The 21292-nt window shown below is 47.0% G+C and overlaps 1 protein-coding gene and 1 pseudogene across 6 annotated transcripts in view; both read left to right on the forward strand.

Moving 5' to 3' along the window:
• The window catches only part of IFT52 (intraflagellar transport 52), a 62996-nt gene extending 46824 nt beyond the window's left edge, over positions 1 to 16172 (forward strand). For 5 of the 6 annotated variants that reach the window (XM_033186458.1, XM_033186460.1, XM_033186462.1 and 2 more), the window contains 4 exons: positions 1539 to 1626; positions 3095 to 3203; positions 9694 to 9839; positions 15886 to 16172. In XM_033186458.1, the coding sequence (XP_033042349.1) occupies positions 1539 to 1626; positions 3095 to 3203; positions 9694 to 9839; positions 15886 to 15933 (391 nt within the window). In that variant the 3' untranslated portion in view covers positions 15934 to 16172. The remainder of the gene's footprint in view (positions 1 to 1538; positions 1627 to 3094; positions 3204 to 9693; positions 9840 to 15885) is intronic. The other variant, XR_004431234.1, reaches the window with a different exon arrangement.
• A 2734-nt stretch (positions 16173 to 18906) lies between these two features.
• LOC117068790 lies at positions 18907 to 19613 on the forward strand (annotated as a pseudogene).
• The last annotated feature ends 1679 nt before the right edge of the window (positions 19614 to 21292 follow it).

Raw genomic sequence — 21292 nt, forward strand, 5'->3', positions numbered from 1 at the left:
AGGGGTACAAGTACAGATTTGTTACCTAGGTAAACTTGTGTCATGGGGGTTTGCTGTACAGATTATTTCATCACCCATGTATTAAGCCTAGTATCCATTAGTTATTTTTCCCAGTCCTCTCCCTCCTCCCACCCTCCAACCTTCCATAAGCCCCAGTGTGCATTCTCCCCTATATGTCTGTGTGCTCTCATCATTTAGCTCCCACTTATAAGGACATGTGGTAGGCTGGGCACGGTGGCTCACGCCTGTAATCTCAGCACTTTGGGAGACCGAGGTGGGTGGATCACAAAGTCAGGAGTTCAAGACCAGCCTGAACAACATGGTGAAACCCATCTCTACTAAAGATATAAAAATTAGCTGGGTGTGGTGGCACGTGCCTGTAATCCCAGCTACTTGGGAGGCTGAGGCAGGAGAATTGCTTGAACCTGGCAGGCGGAGGTTGCAGTGAGCTGAGATCGTGACTGGGTGACAGAGCAAGACTCTGTCTCAAAAGAAAAAAGAATGTATGGTATTTGGTTTTCTGTTCCTGTGTTTGTTTGCTAAGGATAATGGCCTCTAGCGCCATCAATGTCCCTGACAGGGACATGATCTCATCCTTTTTTTTTTTTGAGATGGAATCTTGCTCTGTCACCCAGGCTGGAGTGTAGTGGCGCCATCTTGGCTCACTGCAACCTCCGCCTCTTGGGTTCACGCCGTTCTCCTGCCTCAGTCTCCCAAGTAGGTGGAAATACAGGCGCCCGCCACCACGCCCAGCTAATTTTTTATGTTTTTAGTAGAGACAGAGTTTCACTGTGTTAACCAGGATGGTCTTAATCTCCTGACCTTGTGATCCGTCCACCTCGGTCTCCCAAAGTGCTGGGATTACAAGCATGAACCACTGTGCCTGGCTTTTTTTTTTTTTTTTTTTTTTTCTTTTTGAGACAGAGTTTTTGCTCTCTTGCCCAAGCTGGAGTGCAATGGCATGATCTCTGCTCACTGCAGCCTCCACCTCCTTGGTTCAAGCAATTCTCCTGCCTCAACCTCCCGAGTAGCTGGGATTACAGGCGCCAGCCACCACACCCAGCTAATTTTTGTATTTTTAGTAGTGACAAGGTTTCACCATGTTGGCCAGGTTGGTTTCAAACTCTTGACCTCAGGTGATCCACCCACCTCGGCCTCCCAAAGTGCTAGGATTATAGGTGTGAGCGACTGCGCCCAGCCAATCTCATTCTTTTTATGGCTGCATAGTATTCCATGGTGTATATATGCCACATTTTCTTTATCCAGTCTATCGTTGTTGAGCATTTGGGTTGATTCCATGTCTTTGCTATTGTGAATAGTGCTGCAGTGAACATATGCATGCATGTGTCTTTATAATAGAATGATTTATATTCCTTTGGGTATATACCCAGTAATGGGATTGCTGGGTCCATTGGTATTTCTTAAAATAGTACTGAACCACTGTATTTCATGGAGAACAGCACAGTGTGGTCAGTTAGACATGCTGTGCTATGGTGTCTTGTCTTGATCCCTGCTTTTTTGTTTGATTATGAACACAGGGCTCACGAGCAGCTAAATGTGAAGCATGAACCGCTCCAGCTCATCCAGCCTCAGTTTGAGACGCCTCTGCCAACCCTTCAGCCTGCGGTGAGTAGGTGTGCTTGGGGGATCCCACTGCAGAGCCCCACTGTTGCCCTTATCTTGTCAGCAGGCCTTCACCGTGGTCCCTTCCATGTGCCATTTGTGGCACTCCTTGTGGAGTCATAGTGCTCTGTCTCTAAACATGCGTGGACACCTAATTTGTTAATGTTCTATAGAGACTTCCATGTGGTATGCTTCCAAATTGAGGAATGAAGGATATGGAGCCTTCTGGCTATTAAACATTTCCCATTCCCATCTTGTGGGGTTGGAGGGCATATATGAGATTTCTTGGATAAAAAGGAAGAAAACTGTACTGCCATTCCAGGTGTCAGGGCCTGATTCATAGCATAATTCTCACAGCCCAGGGGATAGTTGTGGTTATGTGTGTAAATAGGTTATTTTTCAACATTTCAGTCCAATATTCACTCAACTTGCCTTTAAAATTACCTTGTCTCACCACATTCTGAAATGTTATGAGCCAGTTGGCTTGATCTTGCTTGGTAGCTTGAAATTGGCCATGGTGAGAGGATTTACATTACAGATAATGGTGAATGCTACAAAACAGGCTTTCAGTTTTGTTTTGTTTTGTTTTGAAAGTAGTTAAACATTTACCCACATACCATTGGTTCATACCTGCAAAATCTGATTCCAAGTTCAATACTTTCTACACTAATCTGCATCTGGTTCTCCAAATAACTTCCATCCCTAAAAACTTATGATTAAATGAGAAAAAAGTTGTACAATCAAATGTTCAACACAAACCTAAGTCCCAAGCTTTGTGTCATCGTTCTGAGTTAATTAGTGTTGGTATGTCAGCTTGGTCGGTTTAGTGGTAATTAGAGCTGGTTCCACTTGATTGTTTACAGTGGGCTAGTAATCTTTCTTGATATAGGTCTCATGGGTGAGGGTAGACGAGGTGATGGGAGTTTGGGTATTTCATCCTCAGGGAAGAGCTGAGTTACTGTTCTGTAGGGATTTCCATGTGGTGTGGTTCCCAACTGAGGAATTAAGGATGTGGACTTCCGGCCGGGCGCGGTGGCTCAAGCCTGTAATCCCAGCACTTTGGGAGGCCGAGACGGGCGGATCACGAGGTCAGGAGATCGAGACCATCCTGGCTAACATGGTGAAACCCCGTCTCTACTAAAAACTACAAAAAACTAGCCGGGTGAGGTGGCGGCGCCTGTAGTCCCAGCTACTCGGGAGGCTGAGGCAGGAGAATGGCGTGAACCCGGGAGGTGGAGCTTGCAGTGAGCTGAGATCCGGCCACAGCACTCCAGCCTGGGTGACAGAGCGAGACTCCGTCTCAAAAAAAAAAAAAAAAAAAAAAAAAAAAAAAAAAAGGATGTGGACTTCCTTATTCTCCTTGTGTCTTGTCACTGTTAGTTATGACTTCGGACAACCTCTTTCTTGAGAGACTTTATTTCCTTTACATTATCCTCCTGCATTTCTAAATGATGACTTTATTTCCTTTTAGGTTTTTCCTCCCAGTTTCCGGGAGTTACCACCTCCACCTCTGGAACTATTTGATTTAGATGAAACGTTCTCCTCTGAGAAGGCACGGCTGGCTCAGATTACCAATAAGTGTAAGTTTGGCCAACTTTTTTTTTGAGATGGAGTTTCACTCTTGTTGCCCAGGCTGGAGTGCAATGGTATGATCTTGGTTCACTGCAACCTCCGCCTCCCAGGTTCAAGTGATTCTTCTGTCTCAGCCTCTCGAGTAGCTGGGATTACAGGTGTGTGCCACCATGCCCAGCTAATTTTTGTATTTTTAGTAGACACGGGGTTTCATCATATTGGTCAGGCTGGTCTTGAACTCCTGACGTCAGGTGATCCGCCCACCTCGGCCTCCCAAAGTGCTGGGATTACAGGTGTGAGCCACCACACCTGGCCTAAGTTTGGCCAACTTTTAAACTTTGTTTTCTCTTATGAGTTTTTTTTTTTTTTTTTTTTTTTTTTTTTTTTGAGACGGAGTCTCGCTCTGCCGCCCAGGCTGGAGTGCAGTGGCCAGATCTCAGCTCACTGCAAGCTCCGCCTCCTGGGTTTACGCCATTCTCCTGCCTCAGCCTCCCGAGTAGCTGGGACTACAGGCGCCCGCCACTTCACCCGGCTAGTTTTTTGTATTTTTTAGTAGAGACGGGGTTTCACCGTGTTAGCCAGGATGGTCTCGATCTCCTGACCTCGTGATCCGCCCGTCTCGGCCTCCCAAAGTGCTGGGATTACAGGCTTGAGCCACTGCGCCCGGCCATGAGTTTTATTTAGTCATGAATTTCTGAGGATTACTATGAGAGAAAGCTTAGAGTTTGTTTAGGGAAAACAAAATATGAATAGGAGTATAAACTTACCATTCTTATTTATGTCATGTAAATAATGTTGGTTGTTCTTCTCAAGGCTATTTAGTTCAGTGAATAAGAACATAGTGCCAAGCAGAAAGCCAAAGATCTCAGCTTTGATCCCTGTGAGTCCTTAGTGCTGACCTATTGAGAGACCATAGAATTAATCTTGACCCTGGCTGCCACTTAGCAAATCTCAGTCAGTGGTCATAGGAGCAGCTAAATAAGGAAATTGAGTCAGGGCCCAAAGAATCATAGAGACTTCAGACTGGACAGGATCTGAGAGAGAGCCAAGTGTGCTCACCTTGACATGTGGATGAAGAAATAAGGCCCCAGGCCACACAGCTCCATGATGAGTGGTCCTCCTGACTTTTGGTCTTGGGCTGCTCCCGACATGAATTGCCTCCAACACAGCAAATGGCTCTGCATATATATGCTCAGAGGCATAAAATTAGCCATCCACTTTGAGGCAGTGGCCCCACTCCTGGAAGTCTAATCTAAGGAAATTATATATATGTATTTTTTTGAGACAAAGTTTCACTCTTGTCGCCCAGCCTTGGGTGCAATGGTGCAATCTCGGCTCATTGTAACCTCCGCCTCCTGGGTTCAAGCGATTCTCCTGCCTCAGCCTCCCAAATAGGTGGGATTATAGGCGCCCACCACTACACATGGCTAATTTTTGTGTTTTTAGTAGAGATGGGGTTTCACCGTGTTGGCCAAGCTGGTCTAAAACTCCAGACCTCAGGTGATCCACCGACCTCAGCCTCACAAAGTGCTGGGATTACAGGCATGAGCCACCGCGTCCAGCCAACTTCTACACTATTTATTTTAAAAATACAATAAACTCAAGAGGCTGAGGTAGGAGGATCGCTCGAACATAGGAATTTAAGACCAGCCTGGGCAACATAGCAAGACCCTGTCTCTAAAAATATATTTTAAAAAATAACAATTTTTAAAAATAGAAAAAACTATAAATTTGGGAATAGCTTTAATGTCCATTAGCAGAGGAATGGTCGTAAACTGCATCACAATCATTTGGTAGGAGAATATGTAGTAATTATAAAAGAGGTTCACAAAGGCTAGGGAATGACTCATATGACACAGATAAAATTTAAGAGAAAATCCTGAATGAAGGAAGCAAGATACAAAACTGCATGTACAAGAGGATACCAGCTATGTCAGCAACATCTGTATGTGCCCAAAGCCCAGAAAGAAGTAAGCAAAATGGAAATAGTTCAGTGTAAACAAAGACCTTTACTGCATCTCTATTCTGTGCCAGGCATTGCTGTAGGTCCCAGACAATCAAAAATGAGCAGGACATAGTGATTAGTCCAGGAGGAATCACAGAACAGTGAAGAAGCAGAAGCTTTGATTTGGCATTTCTGTTTCTAGCAACTGTCCTATGGAAATCCTTGTGGAAATGCAAAACAAAATATATATAGCTATATAGATATTAATTACAGCATTCAAAAAATTGGAAACAGTCTAGTGGTCCATACATTAGTAGGGGGATTGGTTTAAAGGTGTATGAAATAAGCCTGGGTCACATAGACCCCATCTCTACCAAAAAAAAAATTGCCTGGGCGAAGTGGATCATGCCTATAATTGCAGCACTTTGAAAAGCCAAGGCAGGAGGATCAGTTGAGGCCAGGATTTCAAGACCAGCTTGGACAACATAATGAGACTTTGTCTCAAAAAAACAAACAAAAAAAAGGGCTGGGTGTGGTGGTTCATGCCTGTAATCCCAGCACTTTGGGAGGCCAAGGTGGGTGGATCACCTGAGGTTGAGAGTTCAAGACCAGCCTGACCAACATGGAAAAACCCCATCTCTACTAAAAATACAGAATTAGCTGGGCGTGGTGGTGTATGCCTGTAATCCCAGCTACTCGGGAGGCTGAGGCAGAAGAATCTCTTGAACCCAGGAGGTGGAAGTTGCCGTGAGCCGAGATCGTGCTATTGCACTCCAGCCTGGGCAACAAGAGAGTGAAACTCCGTCTTAAAAAAAAAAAAAAAAAAAAAAAAATTTCAGCAGCCAGGTGTGGTGGTGCACTTCTATAGTCCTAGCTACTTGGAAGTCTGAGGTGGGAGGATCACTTGGGCCCAAGTGTTAGAGGCTGCAGTGAGCTATGATACACCATTGCAGTCCAGCCTGGGTGACAGAGGGACCCTGTTTCTGAAAAATAAATAAATAGAAACGAAATAGAATATTACATATCTGTTTAAAGAAAAATGTAGCCTGGGCACAATGGCTCACACTTGTAATCCCAGCACTTTAGAAGGCTGAGGCAAGAGGATCACTTGAGACTAGCCTGGGCAACAAACACAGTGAGACCTCTTCTCTATAGAAAAATAAACAAAATTAGCCAGGCATGGTGGCTCACTCATGTAGTACCAGCTACTCAGCAGGCCTAGGTGGGAGAATTGCTTGAACCTAGGAAGTCAAGGCTGCAGTGAGCTAAGATTGTGCCACTGCATTCCAACCTGGTTGACAGAGCAAGACCCCGTCTCAAAAAATAAAAGGCCCGGCGCAGTGGCTCACCCCTATAATCCTAGCACTTTGGGAGGCCAAGGCAGGTGGATCACAAGGTCAGGAGTTCAAGACCAGCCTGGTCAAGATGGTGAAACCCTGTCTCTACTAAAAATAAAAATAAATTAGCTGGGCGTGATGGCGGGTGCCTGTAATCCAAGCTACTTGGGAGGCTGAGGCAGGAGAAGCGCTTGAACCCAGGAGGCAGACGTTGCAGTAAGCCAAGATCATGCCACTGCACTCCAGCCTGGGTGACAGAGTGGGACTCTGTCTCAAAAAAAAAAGAAAAAAGAAAAGAAAAAAAATGGGCCGGGCGCGGTGGCTCAAGCCTGTAATCCCAGCACTTTGGGAGGCCGAGACGGGCGGATCACGAGGTCAGGAGATCGAGACCATCCTGGCTAACACGGTGAAACCCCGTCTCTACTAAAAATACAAAAACTAGCCGGGTGAGGTGGCGGGCGCCTGTAGTCCCAGCTACTCGGGAGGCTGAGGCAGGAGAATGGCGTAAACCCGGGAGGCGGAGCTTGCAGTGAGCTGAGATCCGGCCACTGCACTCCAGCCTGGGCGACAGAGCGAGACTCCGCCTCAAAAAAAAAAAAAAGAAAAAAAATGTAGGGCATAAACTTTGATATGGAATGTCCATAATACATCATCAAATGTGATCCCATTTTTGTGAAAACTTATATTTACACACAGAAGCAGACATAACAATAATAATTCTAGGTAGTTGGTGGCAATAGAACTAGGATGAAAGATTGTTACAGCTGTGGGTTTGAATGTCTTAGTAAAAGACATACATTTCTATCATAACTTAAAAATGCAAATCAGAGGGAGAATAAAGAAATTACAGCCGGGCGCAGTGGCTCATGCCTATAAGCCCAGCACTTTGGGAGGCCAAAGCAGGTGGATTACTGGAGCTCACGAGTTCGAGACCAGCTTGGGCGACATGGTGAAACCCCGTCTCAAATACAAAAAATCAGCCAGGCGTGGTGGGGCACACCTGTAGTCCAAGCTACTTGGGAGGCTGAGGTGAGAGGATGGTTTGAGCCCAGGAGGCAGAAGTTGCAGTGAGCTGAAATCATGCCACTGCACTCCAGCCTGGGTGATAGAACCAAACCTTGTCTCAAAAAGAAAAAACTGAAAGAAAGAAATTACAGTATAATGGGCCGGGCATGGTGGCTCACTCCTGTAATCCCAGCACGTTGGGAGGCCAAGGCAGGTGGATCACAAGGTCAAGAGATCGAGACCATCTTGGCCAACATGTTGAAACCCCGTCTCTACTGAAAATACAAAATTTAGCCAGGCATGGGGAAACATGACTGTAGACGCAGCTACTTGGGAGCTTGAGGCAGGAGAATTGCTTGAACCTGGGAGGCGGAGGTTGCAGTGAGCTGAGATTGCACCCCTGCACCCCAGCCTGGCAACAGAGTGAGACTCCGTCTCAAAAAAAAAAAAAAAAAAGGAAATTACAGTATAATGTGAGAAGGGCAGTAATGGCTGTCCATCCTACATGTAGGGCTCCAGAGGATGGCTTCACAGAGCTATGTTGTTGGTGGAATTATGGGTGATTTTTTTCTTCTTTAATTTTCTTTCTATAATATTGTTTGTTTTTTGGGGTTTTGTTTTGAGACTGAGTTTTGCTCTTGTTGCCCAGGCTGGAGTGCAATGGCGTGATCTCGACTCACCACAACCTCAGCTCACTGCAACCTCTGCCTCCCAGGTTCAAGCGATTCTCCTGCCTCAGCCTTCCTGAGTAGCTGGGATTACAGGCATGCACCACCACACCCGGCTAATTTTGTATTTTTAGTAGAGACAGAGTTTCTCCATGTTAGTCAGGCTGGTCTCGAACTCCCGACCTCAGATGATCCACCTGCCTTGGCCTCCCAGAGTGCTGGGATTACAGGCATGAGCCACCACGCTCAGCCTTGTTTTGTTTTTGAGATGGAGTTTTGCTCTGTTGCCCAGGCTGGAGTGCAGTGGTGTGATCTCAGCTCACTGCAACCTCTGCCTCACAGGGTCAAGCAGTTCTCCTACCTCAGCCTCCCGAGTAGGGATTACAGGTGCACCCCACCATGCCTGGGTGATTTTTTCGTATTTTTAGTAGAGACAGGGTTTCACCATGCTGGCCAGACTGATCTCAAACTCCTGACCTTGTGATCCGCCTACCTTGGCCTCCCAAAGTGCTAGGATTACAGGCGTGAACCTCCACGTCCGGCCGTTTTGTTTTGTTCTGTTTGAGATGGAGTCTTGCTCTGTCACCCAGGCTGGAGTGCAGTGGCGCAATCTCGGTTCACTGCAATCTCTACCTCCCCGATTCAGGCTATTCTCCTGACTCAGTCTCCCAAGTAGCTGGGATTACAGGCCTGCATCACCATATCCGGTTAATTTTTGTATTTTTAGTAGAGATGGGGATTTCCATGTTGGCCAGACTGGTCTTGAACACCTGACCTCAAGTGATCTGCCTGCTTCAGCCTTCCAAAGTGCTGGGATTACAGGCGTGAGCCACCACGCCTGGCCAATACAATATTGTTTTAGTAAATGCTATTTTTAATTACCCATATGCTTTTCTCATAGTGATCTTTGTTGCATTCAGGGAATAATTTGATTTCCTACTCTTTCCTGTTCTTTCTAATGTAGGAATACTAGATCTGAGGAATAGGAAAGCCAGTACCAGTCCAGTTTTATTCTGATTAGGAGTGTCACACTTCTGTCCTAATTTATAAAAGCAACACATTAGAGAGCGCTAGAGTTTTTCAGTGTTGAAATCCTGTAGTCATACTACTTTAGGAAGAGATGAGTGATCTTTTTTTTTTTTTGAGACAGAGTCTCGCTCTATCTTCCAGGCTGGAGTGCAGTGACCGGATCTCAGCTCACTGCAAGCTCCGCCTCCCGGGTTTACGCCATTCTCCTGCCTCAGCCTCCCGAGTAGCTGGGACTACAGGCGCCCACCACCTCACCTGGCTAGTTTTTTTGTATTTTTTAGTAGGGACGGGGTTTCACCATGTTAGCCAGGATGGTCTCGATCTCCTGACCTTGTGATCCACCCGTCTCGGCCTCCCAAAGTGCTGGGATTACAGGCTTGAGCCACCGCGCCCGGCCGTGAGTGATCTTAGGAAATGTGGAAACACGATAGGGCATACCTGAAACACACTAAGTCTGTACTTTGGGAAGGGCAGAAGTTAAGAATTAATCTAACTACTACTACAACTGTCTTAGGTACTGAAGAAGACCTGGAATTCTATGTCAGGAAGTGTGGTGACATTCTTGGAGTAACCAGTAAACTACCAAAGGACCAACAAGATGCCAAACATATCCTTGAGCACGTCTTCTTCCAAGTGGTGGAGTTCAAGAAATTGAACCAGGTACAGAGCCTACAAGGCATAGTGTAGTGGGAGCCCCTCCAGTACTGGTATCATCCATGAACTGTGCTTGTCATGTTTTATGATGTTGATTTAGCCCGCAAGTATTTATTGAGCATCTACTATGTGAACAAAACAGACAATAATCCCTGTACTTATGGAACCTATGTACTAGCTGGACGATATAGACAATAAGCAATAAACATAAGTGAGTCACATAGGATGCTAGAAAATGGTAAGTGCTTTGGTATAGAAGAAGTAGAGGCCAGGCACAGTGGCTCACGCCTGTAATCCCAACACTTTGGGAGGCCGAGGTGGGCGGATCACCTGAGGTCAGGAGTTCGAGATCATCCTGGCCAACATAGTGAAACCCCCTCTCCACTAAAAATACAAAAATTAGCTGGGTGTCATGGTGCATGCCTATAATCCCAGCCACTCGGGAGGCTGAGGCAGGTGAATCACTTGAACCCGGAAGGCGGAGGTTGTGGTGAGCTGAGATTGCACCATTGTACTCCAGCCTGGGCAACAGAGTGAGACTCTGTCTCAGGAAAAAAAACAAAACAAAGAGACACACAGCTGGGTGGGTGTGGTGGCTCACACCTGTAATCCCAGCACTTTGGGAGGCCGAGGCAGGTGGTTCACCTGAGGTCAGGAGTTCAAGACCAGCCTGGCCAACATGGTGAAACCCCATCTCTACTAAAAATATAAAAATTAGCCAGGTGTGGTGGTACATGCCTGTAATCCTAGCTACTAGGGAGGCCGAAGCAGGAGAATCTCTTGAACCCAGGAGGTGGAGGTTGCAGTGAGCCAAGATGGTAGCACTGCACTCCAGCCTGGGCAAGAGAGTGAGACTCTGTCTCAGAAAATAATAATAATAATAATAGAGTTGGGTAAGAGGGATCAAGTGTGCTGAGTGTGGCCATGATGACTGGTGAGTATTAAATAGGGCAATCAGGGTGGGCCTCATTGCAAAGTTGTATTGGAGCAAAGACTTGACGGTGTTGAGGGACTTAGCCATGCAGGTTTCTGGGGGAGGAGTGTCCCAGGCGGAGGGGAGAGCTGTGCAGAGTTCCTAAGGCTGGGCTGTGCCTGGTATGTTTGACGAACAGCAGTGATGCCAGTGTGACAAGAGAACAGAGGAAAGGATAGAGCAGTAGAACATGAGGTTAGAAATCATCTTTCTCAGGCCAGGCACCGTAGCTCCCACCTGTAATCCCAGCACTTTGGAAGTCCAAGGCAGGCGGATCACAAAGTCAAGAGATCAAGACCATCCTGGCCAACATGGTGAAACCCCATCTCTACTAAAAATACAAAAATTAGCTGGGCATGGTGGTGCATGCCTATAGTCCCAGCTACTCGGGATGCTGAGACAGGAGAATTGCTTGAACCCGGGAGGTGGAGGTTGCAGTGAGCCAAGACTGCGCCACTGCACTCCGTCCAGCCTAGTGACAGAGCAAGACTCTGTCTCAGGAAAAAAAAAAAGAAAGAAATGATCTTTCTCTGACCGAGGACCAATAACTTTAAAATTATCCCTGGCCTTGTTTTTTCCATTCTTTGACAGGATTTCAAAAATTGAATGCTCAGCCAGTGTTGGTAAATAGGCATTCATACCCTACTGATGGGAGAATAAATGGGTTCCACTTGTCTGGAGATATTTTTATAATACTGTTGAAAAGCCCTAAAATGTATGTACCTTTGACCCATTCTAATCTTCAGAGTTTGTTTTAATAATATAATTCTGAATATGTGCAGATTTATCAACCAGGAATCTCAGTGCAGCATTATTTTATAGAAGAAAAATCTTCGTCAATAGGGAACTGGTTAAGGGTACATCCATAAGATTAAAAATGTTTTTAAAAATCTTTGGCTGGGCATGGTGGCTGACCCCTGTAATCCCAGCACTTTGGGAGGCCGAGGCGGGTGGATCACTAGGTCAGGAGTTCAGGATCAGCCTGACCAACATGGTGAACCCTCATCTCTACTAAAAATACAAAAATTAGCCAGGCATGGTGGCGTGCGCCTGTAATCCCTGCTACTCAGGAGGCTGAGGCAGGAGAATTGCTTGAACCCGGGAGGCAGAGGTTGGCAGTGAGCCGAGAACGTGCCATTGCACTCCAGCCTGGGAGACAGAGCGAGACTCCATCTCAAAAAAATAAATAAAAAATAAAAATAAAGGCCGGGCGCGGTGGCTCAAGCCTGTAATCCCAGCACTTTGGGAGGCCGAGACGGGCGGATCACGAGGTCAGGAGATCGAGACCATCCTGGCTAACACGGTGAAACCCCGTCTCTACTAAAAATACAAAAATTAGCCGGGCGAGGTGGCAGGCGCCTGTAGTCCAGCTACTCGGGAGGCTGAGGCAGGAGAATGGCGTAAACCCTGGAGGTGGAGCTTGCAGTGAGCTGAGATCTGGCCACTGCACTCCAGCCTGGGCGGCAGAGCGAGACTCCGTCTCAAAAAAAAAAAAAATAAAATAAAATAAAAATAAAAATAAAAATGTTTAAGGACTTGGGCCAGGCACTGTGGCTCACGCCTGTAATCCCAACACTTTGGGAGGCCAAGGTAGGTGGATGGATCACTTGAGGTCAGGAATTCTAGACCAGCCTGGCCAACACGGTGAAACCCCATCTCTACTAAAAATAAAATATTAACTGGGTGTGGTGGCCTGTGCCTGTAGTCCTAGTTACTCAGGAGGCTGAGGCAAGAGAATCGCTTGAACCTGGGAGGCGGAGGTTGCAGTAAGCCAAGATTGCACCACTGCACTCCAACCTGGGCAACGAGTGAGACTCAAAAAAAAAAAAAAGTTTAAGGACTTGGGAATACATTCATGATACAGTAAATATGGGGCAGGGAGAGACTAAAGAACAGTATATAGAGAGATTCTACTTTCTTTATAGAATACACACAATACATAGAATTATTTCGCATAATAAAAAAAGAACATAAAGATATTTATCCTTGGGGCCGGGCATGGTGGCTCACGCCTGTAATCCCAGCACTTTGGGAGGCCAAGGCGGGCGGATCACGAGGTCAGGAGATCGAGACCATCCTGGCTAACATGGTGAAACTCCGTCTCTACTAAATTACAAAAAATTAGCTGGGCGTGGTGGCGGGTGCCTGTGTCCCAGCTACTCGGGAGGCTGAGGCAGGAGAATGGTGTGAACTCAGGAGATGGAGCTTGCAGTGAGCCGAGATCATACCACTGCACTCCAGCCTGGGTGACAGAGCGAGACTCTGTCTCAAAAAAAAAAATTTATCCTGGCCGGGCGCGGTGGCTCAAGCCTGTAATCCCAGCACTTTGGGAGGCCGAGACGGGCGGATCACGAGGTCAGGAGATCGAGACCATCCTGGCTAACATAGTGAAACCCCGTCTCTACTAAAAATACAAAAACTAGCCGGGCGAGGTGGCGGGCGCCTGTAGTCCCAGCTACTCGGGAGGCTGAGGCAGGAGAATGGCGTAAACCCGGGAGGCGGAGCTCAGTGAGCTGAGATCCGGCCACTGCACTCCAGTCCGGGCGACAGAGCGAGACTCTGCCTCAAAAAAAAAAAAAAAAATTTATCCTTGGGCTGGCACAGTGGCTCACGCTTGCAATCCCAGCACTTTAGGGGGCTGAGGCAGGTGAATCATTTGAGCCCAGAAGTTCTCGACCAGCCTGGGCAACAGAAACTCCATCTCTATTAAAAAAATACAGCCGGGCGCGGTGGCTCAAGCCTGTAATCCCAGCACTTTGGGAGGCCGAGACGGGAGGATCACAAGGTCAGGAGATCAAGACCATCCTGGCTAACACGGTGAAACCCCGTCTCTACTAAAAATACAAAAAGCTAGCCGGGCGAGGTGGCGGGCGCCTGTAGTCCCAGCTACTGGGGAGGCTGAGGCAGGAGAATGGCGTAAACCCGGGAGGCGGAGCTTGCAGTGAGCTGAGAACCAGCCACTGCACTCCAGCCTGGGCGACAGAGCAAGACTCCGTCTCAAAAAAAAAAAAAAAAAAAAAAAAAAAAAAAAAATTAGCCAGGTGCAGTGGTCTGCGCCTGTAGTCCAGCTACTTGGGAGGCTGAGGTGGGAGGATCACCTGAGCCTGGGGAGGTTGAGGTTGCAGTGAGCCGTGATTATGCCACTGCATTCCATCGTGGGTGATAGATTGAGACCCTGTCTTAAAAAAAAAAAAAAGATAATGTTTAATTTTTATTTTCCTTCATTATAATAATCTCTATAGTGACTGTGTCACTTTTGCAGCAAAAAAAGAGTGTTTTGTTTTTTAATGTAAGCAGGCAAAATTCAAGCTTAGGATTTTAGATGCTGAGTGGGAAGACCAGTTAGTTTCTGAGCCTCTCCTGGAAGGAAGCTGGCTCTGACGGATGCTCATTTGACAGTGTTTCACTTTCCACCTCTAGCATGGTGCTGGAGGCTGGGGCCACTGCAGTGAACAAGATGAGTGCAGTCCTTGCTGTCCGTCTCAGAGCTCTGTGTAGTGGGAGACAGGAGTGTATGGGCAGTTACTGTGGTCTAAGTGCCATCCATGAAGGGAACCCAGAGATGAGGGTTTTGATGTGGCTGCTCAGCAGTGAATGATGGGATGGGAGGTCATGTAGGTTCCCAGCAGTACTCACTCTGGTGGCATGCTAGAACAGGCACCAAGGCCAATGTAAGAAGTCTGGTGTGGGCCGGGCGCGGTGGCTCAAGCCTGTAATCCCAGCACTTTGGGAGGCCGAGACGGGCGGATCACGAGGTCAGGAGATCGAGACCATCCTGGCTAATACGGTGAAACCCTGTCTCTACTTAAAAATACGAAAAACTAGCCGGGCGACGAGGCGGGCGCCTGTAGTCCCAGCTACTCGGGAGGCTGAGGCAGGAGAATGGCGTAACCCGGGAGGCGGAGCTTGCAGTGAGCTGAGATCCGGCCACTGCACTCCAGCCTGGGCGACAGAGCAAGACTCCGTCTCAAAAAAAAATAAAAAATAAAAAAATAAAAAAAAAAGAAGTCTGGTGTGGTCTTTGCACCAGTGCTTTCAACTCTTGTTTGTTACTCATCATGGTGGGTGGTGGGCAGTGGTCACAAGCCCTGCCCTGGTAGGGCAAAAGGATCAAAATTTGATCCTTGGGTTGGATTCAGCCCTAAAGCCAGATATTATGTATATGTCCTAATTAATGAAAATTCAAGCCGGGCGCGGTGGCTCAAGCCTGTAATCCCAGCACTTTGGGAGGCCGAGACGGGCGGATCACGAGGTCAGGAGATCGAGACCATCCTGGCTAATACGGTGAAACCCTGTCTCTACTTAAAAATACGAAAAACTAGCCGGGCGACGAGGCGGGCGCCTGTAGTCCCAGCTACTCGGGAGGCTGAGGCAGGAGAATGGCGGTAAACCCGGGAGGCGGAGCTTGCAGTGAGCTGAGATCCGGCCACTGCTCTCCAGCCTGGGTGGCAGAGCAGGACTCCGTCTCAAAAAAAAATAAAAAATAAAAAAATAAAAAAAAAAGAAGTCTGGTGTGGTCTTTGCACCAGTGCTTTCAACTCTTGTTTGTTACTCATCATGGTGGGTGGTGGGCAGTGGTCACAAGCCCTGCCCTGGTAGGGCAAAAGGATCAAAATTTGATCCTTGGGTTGGATTCAGCCCTAAAGCCAGATATTATGTATATGTCCTAATTAATGAAAATTCAAGGCCGGGCGCGGTGGCTCAAGCCTGTAATCCCAGCACTTTGGGAGGCCGAGACGGGCGGATCACGAGGTCAGGAGATCGAGACCATCCTGGCTAATACGGTGACCCCGTCTCTACTAAAAAAATACAAAAAACTAGCCGGGCGACGAGGCGGGCGCCTGTAGTCCCAGCTACTCGGGAGGCTGAGACAGGAGAATGGCGTGAACCCGGGAGGCGGAGCTTGCAGTGAGCTGAGAGCTGGCCACTGCACTCCAGCCTGGGGGCAGAGCAAGACTCCGTCTCAAAAAAAAAAAAGAAAATTCAGAATCTCTAAATTCTAAATTCCAAAGCACTGAAGAGTTTACATTTCAGGCTTTATACTGAAATACTAAAATTCTCTCTTATTCTTTCATCCAGGAACATGATATCGATACCAGTGAAACAGCATTCCAGAACAATTTCTGAAGACCGTGCCTCTTGAAGCTTTTTCTGCCTCCTGATTCTCTCTTTATAAACTATTTTCAAATTGTTCCTCAACTCCTTATCAAAATTGTTTATACACTCTTTCCTCCATGAGCTATGAAAGGTATATGCATCTTCTGTAATACCCAGATAGGTATAAGATTTTTCACAAAATCCTTATGTAAGATACATTCCATTTTTAAAAATTAAATGTATGGTTGCATCTGTCTTTTTATACCCTATGAAACAGTCTTTCATTGCATTTTTTTTTCAACCCCAGTTCTGGATTGAGTCTTATCAAAGACATAAATAACTCTCAAGCTTGTTGTAAATACTGTACAGCTTTCTGGACTGGTTGAAAGGATACAACACTGGCTGGGCACGGTGACTCATGCCTATAATCCCAGCACTTGGGGAGGCCGAGGAGGGCAGATCACTTGAGCATGGGAGTTTGAGACCAGCCTGGCCAACGTGGTGAAACCTGTCTCTCCTAAAAAATACAAAAAACTAGCCGGGCGACGAGGCGGGCGCCTGTAGTCCCAGCTACTCGGGAGGCTGAGACAGGAGAATGCGTGAACCCGGGAGGCGGAGCTTGCAGTGAGCTGAGAGCTGGCCACTGCACTCCAGCCTGGGCGGCAGAGCAAGACTCCGTCTCAAAAAAAAAAAAAAAGAAAATTCAGAATCTCTAAATTCTAAATTCCAAAGCACTGAAGAGTTTACATTTCAGGCTTTATACTGAAATACTAAAATTCTCTCTTATTCTTTCATCCAGGAACATGATATCGATACCAGTGAAACAGCATTCCAGAACAATTTCTGAAGACCGTGCCTCTTGAAGCTTTTTCTGCCTCCTGATTCTCTCTTTATAAACTATTTTCAAATTGTTCCTCAACTCCTTATCAAAATTGTTTATACACTCTTTCCTCCATGAGCTATGAAAGGTATATGCATCTTCTGTAATACCCAGATAGGTATAAGATTTTTCACAAAATCCTTATGTAAGATACATTCCATTTTTAAAAATTAAATGTATGGTTGCATCTGTCTTTTTATACCCTATGAAACAGTCTTTCATTGCATTTTTTTTTCAACCCCAGTTCTGGATTTGAGTCTTATCAAAGACATAAATAACTCTCAAGCTTGTTGTAAATACTGTACAGCTTTCTGGACTGGTTGAAAGGATACAACACTGGCTGGGCACGGTGACTCATGCCTATAATCCCAGCACTTGGGGAGGCCGAGGAGGGCAGATCACTTGAGCATGGGAGTTTGAGACCAGCCTGGCCAACGTGGTGAAACCTGTCTCTACTAAAAATACAAAAATTAGCCAGGTGTGGTGGCACGAGCCTGTAGTCCCAGCTACTTGGGAGGCTGAGACAGGAGAATCACTTGAATCTGGGAGGCAGAGGTTGCAGTGAGCCGAGATCACACCATTACACTCCAGCCTGGGTGACAGTGAGACTCTGTCTCAAAAAAGAAAAAAAAAGGTGGGGTTGCCAGGTGCAGTGGCTTAGGCCTGTAATCCCAGCACTTTAGGAGGCCGAGGTGGGCGGATCACGAGGGCAGGAGATCGAGACCATCCTGGCCGACACGGTGAAACCCCATCTCTACTAAAAATACAAAAAATTAGCCGGGCTTGGTGGCGGGCACCTGTAGTCCCAGCTACTCGGGAGGCTGAGGCAGGAGAATGGCGTGAACCTGGGAGGCAGAAGTTGCAGTGAGCCAGGATTGCGCCAGTGCACTCCAGCCTGGGTGACAGAGCAAGACTCTGTCTCAAAAAAAAAAAAAAAAAATCCTGAATTTCAAATGATTTCTTCTTGGTAAAGCTCTGTTCATAGGCTTCCATTCTTTCCCATACTCAAACCCTAGCACACGGCTTATTCAGAGTTGCCAACCAGGGCAGAATACTGGGCAAGGGGAGGCCACTCCAGGGGCAGAATTTGGGGGCTCTAGCTCAGAGCTGGGAGATAAGCAGCTAGAGGACAGGCCTGGGGAGTGCTGTAGCAGTGTGTTCCGAATACATCCCCAAAATGTATTCAACGATTGTCTCCTGACCCAAATACTCTCTTATCCTGTGGGCCTGATGCTCCTCCCATTGAGAGGTGGGGTCTCTGTTCCCTCCTCTGAATCTCTGAATCTGGCACCGTGGCAGAAGTGATGCTGGTGACCTCTGAGGCTAATTCATAAAAGGCTATACAGCTTCTGCCTGGTTCTCTTGGGACATTCACCTTTAGAGCACAAGTCTCCATTTAAGAAGTCCAAGGCCATGTAGATAGGCCTTGGATAGGTGTTCTGACCAACAGCCAGAGATCTCAGTCTATATCAGCATCTTGGTATAGATCGCTTGCCAAACATGAATGATGATACCTCCAGATGATTCCTGGCCCCAGCCATCAAGCACCTCAGCCTTTTGCCATCCCAACTGAGGCCCCAGATGTCATAGACCAGAGACAAGCCATCCATGCTGCGTTCTTTCTGAATTTCTGACTCCCAGAATCTGTGAATATAATAAAATGGGAGTGAAGGTGTGCCCTCACTGCCATTTTGTTATATTTGTTTTTATTTTTATTTTGATTTTTTGTTTTGTTTTGTTTTGTTTTTTGAGACAGGGTCTCATTCTGTCTCCCAGGCTGGAGTGCAGTGACGCAATCTCAGCTTACTGCACCCTCCGCCTCCCAGGTTCAAGTGATTCTTCTGCCTCAGCATCCCCAGTAGCTGGGATTTCAGGCACATGCCACCATGCCTGGCTAATTGTTTGTATTTTTAGTAGAGACAGAGTTTCACTATGTTGACCAGGCTGGTCTCAAACTCCTGACCTCAAGTCATCTACCTGCCTCGGCCTCCCAAAGCACTGGGATTACAGGCATGAGTCACTGCGCCCAACCTTGTTTTTAATTTTTTCGAGACAGGGTCTTGCTCTGTCTCGAAGTACACTGGTGTGATCATAGCTCACCGTAACCTCAACCTCCTGGACTCTAGCGATCCTCCTGCTTCAGCTTCCCGAGTAACTGGGGACTACAGGTGTATGCCACTATGCCCAGCTAATTTTAAAAAATGTATTTTGGGTCTTTTGTCTGAGCCACCAACATGCCATCCAGACTGAGGAAGACCCAGAAACTTTGGAGCCACGTGAGCCACGGCCACAGCTGCATAGGCCAGCTCCAGAAGCACCCCGGAGGCCACGATAATGCTGGTGGAATGCATCACCACAGGATCAGCTTCAACAGATACCACCCAGGTTACTTTGAGAAAGTTGGTATGAGGCATCACCACTTAAAGAGGAACCAGAGTTTCTGCTCAACTTGCAGCCTTGACAAATTGTGAACTTTGGTCAGTGAGCAGACACAGGTGAATGCTGCTAAAAACCAGTCTGGGGCTGCTCCCATCATTGATGTGGTGCGATTGGACTACTACAAAGTTCTGGGAAAGGGAAAGCTCCCACAGCAGCCTGTCATCATGGAGGCCAAATTCTTCAGCAGAAGAGCTGAGGAGAAGATTAAGGGTGTTGAGGGAGCCTGTGTCCTGGTGGCTTGAGGCCACATGGAGGGAAGTTCATTAAAAGCTAACTACTTAAAAACAAAACAAAACAAATAGGCCGAGCGTGGTGGCTCATGCCTGTAATCCCAGCACTTTGGGAGGCCAAGACGGGCGGATCACCTGGTTGGGAGTCTGAGACCAACCTGACCAACATGGCGAAACCCCCCATCTCTACTAAAAATATAAAAAATTAGCCAAGTGTGGTGGAGTAGTCCCAGCTACTCTGGAGACTGAGGCAGGAGAATCGCTTGAACCTGGGAGGCGGAGGTTGCAGTAAGCCGAGATCTCACCATTGCACTCCAGCCTGGGCAACAAGAGTGAAAACTCTGTCCCAAAAAATAAATAAGCTTTTTAAAAAGTATATATATATATATTTTTTTTTTGGGGGGGGGGAGGCGCTGAGCATAGTGGCTCATGCCTGTAATCCCAGCACTTTGGGAGGCCAAGGTGGTACGATTGCTTGAGCCCAAAAGTTTGAGACCAGCCTGGGCAACATAGCAAGACCCGGTCCATCTCTATTTATTTTTATTTGAGACGAAATTACAGACATCATAGTACTTTACCCCTAAAATAAATCAATACCTATGAAAATAAATATTGCCCAGGCTGGTCTTAAACTCCTAACCTCAAGCGATCCTCCCACTTTGGCCTCCCAAAGTGCTGGGATTACAGGCATGAGTCACTACACCTGGCCTTAAAATGGCAGTTGTAAGCCACTGATTTGAAGTAATTTGTTATAGAGCAATAGGTAACTAGAATAAACACCTATAATCTTACAAGGAACTTTTTGGTTCTATCTGAATCTAATCCAACTTCCACTTTCACTTTTCGAAAGGATAACTGAGGTCTAGTTGGGGAAGAGACTGGCAATCTGCCTACTAACCAGGAGTTTCTCCCACCACGCCCTCCTGACCAAAAAGGTGCCTTGGAGGAAGCAAGGCCTGTTCTACCACAGGGTCAGTAGGCTTTTCCCCTTCATCCACGGATGGCCTGTGGCAAGGCTATATATTTTTTTGTCCAATTTATGTGAAAACTTTGAATCTAATTGTGTGTTCTGTGAATTGGAGTAATGGTTATTGTTTATAGAGCATAAGCCAAGTTTTATATTCTACAATGCAAACAGGTACCTGTTTCTAAATAGAACTGTTTACATTAAAAAAAAATTTTGAGGGCTGTGCATGGTTGCTCACGCCTGTAATCCCAACACTTTGGGAGACCAAGGCGGGCAGATCACTTGAGGCCAGGAGTTCAAGACCAGCCTGGCCAACATGACGAAACCCTGTCTCTACTAAAAATACAAAAAAAAAAAAAGCTGTGCGTGGTGGTGCACGCCTGTAATCCCAGCTACTCGGGAGGCTGAGGCAGGAGAATCCCTTGAACCCCAGAGGCAGAGGTTGCAGTGAGCCAAGATCGCATCACTGCACTCAAGCCTGGGCAACAGAGCAAGACTCCCTCTCAAAAAAAAAAAAAAAAGGCCGGGCGCGATGGCTCATGCCTGTAATCCCAGCACTTTGGGAGGCTGAGGCGGGCGGATCACGAGGTCAGGAGATCGAGACCATCCTGGCTAACACAGTGAAACCCCCGTCTCTACTAAAAATACAAAAAATTAGCCGGGTGTGGTGGCAGGCGGCTGTAGTCCCAGGTACTTGGGAGGCTGAGGCAGGAGAATGGCGTGAACCCGGGAGGCAGAGCTTGCAGCGAGCCAAGATTGTGCCACTGCACTCCAGCCTGGGCGACAGAGCAAGACTCCGTCTCAAAAAAAAAAAAAAAAAAGCCCACTTTGAAACAGAAAAGTGTAAAGAATAGTACATTAAACACCAATGTG

This window comes from Trachypithecus francoisi, unplaced genomic scaffold (genome assembly GCF_009764315.1).
Source record: "Trachypithecus francoisi isolate TF-2019V2 unplaced genomic scaffold, Tfra_2.0 Lachesis_group21, whole genome shotgun sequence".
NCBI lineage: Eukaryota > Metazoa > Chordata > Mammalia > Primates > Cercopithecidae > Trachypithecus > Trachypithecus francoisi.